At 41.0% G+C, this 6,000-nt stretch overlaps 1 protein-coding gene across 1 annotated transcript in view; it reads right to left on the bottom strand.

The window, feature by feature from the left end:
- Positions 1-6,000, bottom strand: part of CEP192 (centrosomal protein 192) — a 101,819-nt gene that overhangs the window by 60,012 nt on the left and 35,807 nt on the right. Inside the window, exons 15-16 of the mRNA XM_018556828.1 lie at positions 936-1,088; positions 235-299 (exon numbers count right to left, since the gene is read on the bottom strand). Coding sequence (XP_018412330.1) covers positions 235-299; positions 936-1,088 — 218 coding nt within the window. The remainder of the gene's footprint in view (positions 1-234; positions 300-935; positions 1,089-6,000) is intronic.

Here is a 6,000-nt window from a genome sequence, read left to right as displayed (position 1 = left end):
GGGGAGGGGGGGAATCCAGCCCCTCCCCTGTCACGGCAGAGAGCCGTGACAGGATCGAGAGGTGAGCGAATGCCGGTATGTGTTCGCTCACCTCCCGATCTACTGAGCCGACTTGTAACAGTCTCATTGTCACAAGTCGGCTAGAACTATGAGGTGAGTGAAAAGCACTCAACTCATAGTTCTCCTTTAATATGCCATGGAGAGAAAATATATCAATAAATTGTATGGAAATACCTGAATAAATCGGTGCTCCTTTTCAAATTCTTCCTGGTCTTCATCTAGCTTTGCTATGACATCACCTATAACAGAAACACAATAATTAGAGAACAGAACCGAGTACTTTCGAAACCAGGTCATTAGATCCAAATCAAAATGCATATAATTGGCACTGGTCATACACCAGCCTGGACTGGCTGTTTAACACAACTCTTTAAAGCCCAGAGGTTTCAGATTTTTGACCTACCAAAGTCTAGTAGCTTGGCATCTGAGTTAGATATGTCACTTGTGCACGGTCCCAAGTAAACTCACTTTATGACCGCACAAACCTGCAGATGCGGTAAACAGAGCCAGAAAGTCATTCAACCTAGACATGTTCAATAAGGCAAAAGCATGAAGAAATGGAAGTGGACAAAAGCAAAGGAAATTGGTCTCTCTCTAACCTGTCTACTGTTAAAGAGCATTAAAACCTCTAACCTATTTCTTTAGCATGTCTGGCACTACTCCTCAATGTATAGTTTTCTTAAGCCAATTAGGATTTTTGTCCTAACTTAATCAGTTTGAGTAACCTCACAGGACACAGCTGTAGCTCGCGGTATACTGAGCTTAGGGTAAATTACAGCGATTAATTTACCTGCAGTGAGTGTCCCATTCACTGCTTTATAAATGCACAGTTATGAAAATGCTTAGCAGGTTTGAATTGAATTACAAATCCTTACTTCCAACAATAAAATTTCCCTCATTAAACTGGTCATCAACTTTTCCAGGAAAATCTGCAGTATGTTCACTATCAAATGGTTTGTAGTAAGCAAGATCAGTAACCCATTTTCCTTCTTCATTTTGGTAAACCACACTAGGCGGTGAACTATCCCCTGAAAAAAAAAAAATATGAAGATTACATACCAATATAAAAAGCAATGAAAAGTAAACACCTTCAAAATCTTATGTGTAAAGTTAATAGTAATGGATAACATGTGAAAAATGACACACTGATTTTTTTTCTTCTTTTACATGAACAAAAGGGTTTGACCAGAAAAAAAAATCTATTTAAAAAAAAAAAAAGTGGCTTCTTGATGCGCAAAGAGGGAGCCTACTTTGCATTCTGGCTCTTGGGTTCTTCTGCTGGGGAAGCACTCTTGCCACCAGGCAATAGAGCTTAAATACTTCGAACAAGACAGTCAGACACATGATACACATGGAAATCCCAACAAGCACTTGGACAATCATACAATCTGTCAGGAAGATTCGAACCTTTGTAAAGAAACAAAAACAATATCTACTGGAGACTGCGTGGGAGCACGCTTGTGGTCCCTGCAATCAGAGTCGTAAAATAACTGGATGATTGGAGCCATAAAGTCCTGCATGATCGTAGCAAAAAGCTCAACCGGACACCTGGTAGCAGGTGAGGGTCAGCAGCCAAAGTGGTGGTGACCAAAGTCACAGAAGTTTTATGTTACTTGTCAAGCAGAAGCAGCAGCAGGGAGAAGCAATATGGCAGGAAATAGAAGGCATGTGCGCATGACACTTGACTTCGACAGTGTTAAACCTTTCTACTTAGAGAGAGGGCAAGTACAAAGGCAATGCTACCAGCTCTTAACTGGGAGAACCTCTAGTAGCAACAGGGTGAATGGGTCTTAAAAGAAAAAAAAACAACAATTGCAGGTCATTAAAAAAAGCATAGCTGAATTAAAGATGTTCATCTTAGCATACTAGCAGAGAATTGGCATACAGTTTGCCAGTTTCTAGTCCTTCAGTAAGCAACAGTAAAACCCAGCTTTAAGACTTCCTGTGTTGCTCAACGTAATAGAACAGATGAGTGATTGTATGGAGATTCAGTTTACCTTTCATGGAAGTAAAATTAGGACTGAGCATAGACAGTCCCCCCAATACATGTCCAGCTTTGCCTGGACCACCACCAATTCCTTTAGATAAGTCTTGCGGGGACCAGGAAATTCGTGTGGGTATGCAAAGTGTCTCACTCCCATCTCTATTGCTCTGAGTGTAGCTATGCATTTATACACACACACTTTTTGGCATAAAGATTGTTGTATTCGAGAGGGGATTCTCCATCATACCGTATGGGATTGTGCTGCTTTATGACGGTGAGTGGCTAATAGTTATAGGACTGGCTGGACACATGGTTGTGGTATATTGGTGGTACAGCAGTGATTATACTGTAAAGTCTATAGATACAATAAAGGTGCCCTGGCGAGTTCAGTCTTGCTCTCCCTAGAAAGACAGCACTTGGGCAGCATATGTCCCCCTCTTCTTGTCGGGTAAAGAGATACCAAACATGTCAAGCCTAAAAATTGCATTAGCACGTGAAGCTGCAAAAAACGTCAATACCCAGTATTCCCATAGGGAATACTTTCAACACTTTTACTGATCAGTTTAATGCCAACAGGGATTGATTGCCCTAGAATGATTGTGCTTAGCGGATCGCTTGTACATTCACAGCAATCGTCTGCTGTTAAAAACAATACCAGCCGTCTATAGACGTATTGTGGCCCGGAAGTGGTTAAGGCTTGACATATTTGGTATCTATTTACCCGGCGTGACCCCCATCTTTTATATTTTATCAAAAAATTGGGCATTATATTCTGTTTCTGTGCACTAAATTGCAGTGATTAATCCTAAAAACTTTGGTTTGATAAACATTTGCGCAAATACCGTGCAAAATAAAAAATGGCAACAAGCATCTTTTTATTCTACAGGGCCTCTGCTTTCGGAAAATATTCATTGTTTGGGGGGTCTGAAACTGTTTTCAAGCTAAAAATTCAGATTTTATCATGTGTGCATATGTAAGAAATTGCACTGGGCAGCAAATGGTTAACAACTTCTAAAATTTCCCTGGAGCTGGACTTTTTTTAATGTGTTCGTAACTCAAATTCACGTTTAGTAATCCTTTAAAGTACAGTTCACAAAAGGTGTTAAGCCTTACACACTGCCACCATAAAAAAAGTCACTACCTCATCTGCAAAGATATAAAAAAGTGCTTGGAAATCACTTTATAAACCATTATGAAGCTTACTGTGCATTTCTTTGCAGGCCTGTTCACCACTAACTCAGAAGGTAGCACCATCTTGGAAGTTGTCTAGTGTTTGCTTCCCAGACATCACACATACAGCCAAAAAAAAAAGGAGGTGGCTCTTTAAATTGACACTAAACTCAGGAGTTAAATCTTAGAAATACATTCAAGCACCTTAACCATTAACAAAAATACTGTTTATTCTTTTATCACTCAAATCATCTCTGAATTGGTGCTGACACTGTCCTTCCTTCTGGAGGGTGTTTATTTTTCTTCCCTATGGTCCCCGTGTGTGTTGTAAAGTAGTCACCGCCCCAAGCTTGCTGCCGTGATGGACTACAATCTCAATACAAATTAGTAAACTAAATGTGAGATCAGAGGCGGCTCTAGACTTTGAGACCTTAGGCGAAACTCAAACATGAGGCCCCAACTTACACCAATAATGGGGAAAAAATATGCAGACAATAATTACAAAATGAACTTTATAAACTGCATATTTTAAGCCAATAACCTCCAGCAAGTGTCAGGGCAATGATTAATATTAAACAATTTTAACATGGCTTCTTACTTTGGCCACTTTTCACTCCAGCAAGTGTCAGGGCCACCAATGTCCTAAATGCTATTCTGCATTGCTGTATGTACTGATGGGATTTGTAGTCCTGTATAGCTGATTGTATTATTCTGCATTGCTACAAATCCCATCAATACATAGAAGCAATGCAGAATATAATCAACTATACAGGACTACAAATTCCATACAAGCAATGCAGAATACGACAGGGATGCGGAAATTCTATTGCCAGAAGCCCAGGACATGCAGTTCGGGCGCCAGGTGGGCTGTTTAAAAAAAAAAAAAAAAGACATTTATCCCTGTTGTGGGCAAGCAGGACTAAATGTAGAGCAGGGAAGCTGCGCTTTGTACAAGTGATCTCGGCAGCTTTGCTTATAGCAGTGTGCGCGCGCGCACGTGTGTGTATAGCATTAACCCCTTCATGACAGGCCTTTTTTTTTTCATTTTTTGCACCCATGTTATATTCCACATTTTAGGCCTGAAAAGGACTTAAAACCCCCACACATTATATATTTTCTATATGTCAAGACCCTGTACAATATAATGGTGGTAGTTGCAAATTTTTATGTTGCGCTATATTAGCGAAACTCCTTATTAACCTCTTGCCGTCCGCAGTAAAAAAGCGGACGGACCGCACTGCTGCATTTGCGGGTTGCCGTCTCCAGACGGCAATTATTTTCTGCGGGCACGCACGGGCAGAAAAGATCCGACCATTAAACACAACCGTTACCGGGTGTTTGACATATAGGCGATCAGCGGGTCCATAGCCCGCCGATCGCCTATATGTGCTCGTTCGCGGCACATATCCCCCTCCCCCCCCTGACCCCTCACCTTGAATCCCGGGATCCGCTGCCCCATCTTGAATCCCGGGACCGGCTCGGAGGGCGTCAGGAGGAGGAGGACGGGAGATCAGCTCCTTGCTGATCTCCGTCCGGGCTGTGAATGCAGAAGTGATGTGTATAACATCACTTCCGCATTCACCTGTCAGTCATCTGGCTGCTATTGCCAGAGAGAAGAAGCTGATAAAGCAGATCTCTGCTTCATCAGCTTCTTTTGGGGTCCACAGGTGACATTAGGGGTCCTAGAGACCCCTAATGTCTCCATAAAGAGGACCTGTCAGTGTGCCTTTGCTATTATATAGGGGGATTGTTATCCCCCATATAATATCAATAACAATAAGTGCAAAAAAATAAATATAAATTAAAAAAAATAAAAGTAACATAAAAAAGTAAAATAAAATAAGTCACATAAAAAAAAGGGGAAAAAAAACCCCCCAGTACAGCGCTGCATGACGGAATAAATGTCAGTCAAAATACCGCAGCGCTGAATACTGAAAAATGGCCTGGATGGGAAGGGGGTTTAACACCGCGGATGTCAACTGGTTAAACCCCAAAATTTAGTGACAAAATTAAAATGCCCCAAAACACAACAAAATACCCATTTTTTAAATGAAATATAAAAGATGGTTACAACGAATAAAACGATACCCAACATGCCCAGTTTACAAATTGCGTGCGTCCGTGAAACGGTGAAAAACTGCAGTACCCCAAAAAGTCCACAGAAGATGCTTTAAAAGCCCCCACAGGTTATCAATTTAGAGATACCCCAAAATACTGGCCCTAATATTATTGCTCTAACTCCGGCGTGCGTGGCGATACCAAACATGTGTAGCGCGTTCGTCGGTTTCATACGTAGGCGCACCCGACGCGTGTGCTCGCGGGGGCCGGGGACTTTTTAATTTTTTTTATTATTAGATTTATTTTATTTCATTTTAAAAACTTTTTTTTTCTTTTTTTTACTTTGACTGCTATCACATGGGGGGCTTACGAGCAGGTAAGTCGCCAGAATCGCTTCTGGCTCCCGCCAGTACGGTTGTATATCTGTACCCCATACTACCATCCACCACAGCCCTGCATTATGGATTTTGGTCGCAAATTGCTGTAAAAAACGGTATTTTTTGAATTATGACAAGTAGGGATGCACCGGTCATGTGCTCATCTATTTTCCTTACTATGGGGATACAAGCCTTAGTTAGCAATGGCATGATAAATATTCATTTCATGTTCATGTTCTTCATAATATTAAGAAACTGACCTAAAATCATGATTTTGTATTGCTTTAGAAAAAATGTTACCTGTCCCTTAAGAAAAAGTATTGGTATCGGTGAGTACTTGAAAAAAGTATC

Source organism: Nanorana parkeri, unplaced genomic scaffold (assembly GCF_000935625.1).
Source record: "Nanorana parkeri isolate BGI_ZX_2015 unplaced genomic scaffold, ASM93562v1 scaffold255, whole genome shotgun sequence".
Classification (NCBI taxonomy): Eukaryota; Metazoa; Chordata; class Amphibia; order Anura; family Dicroglossidae; genus Nanorana; species Nanorana parkeri.
This window is presented reverse-complemented; position numbering and strand designations above follow the sequence as displayed.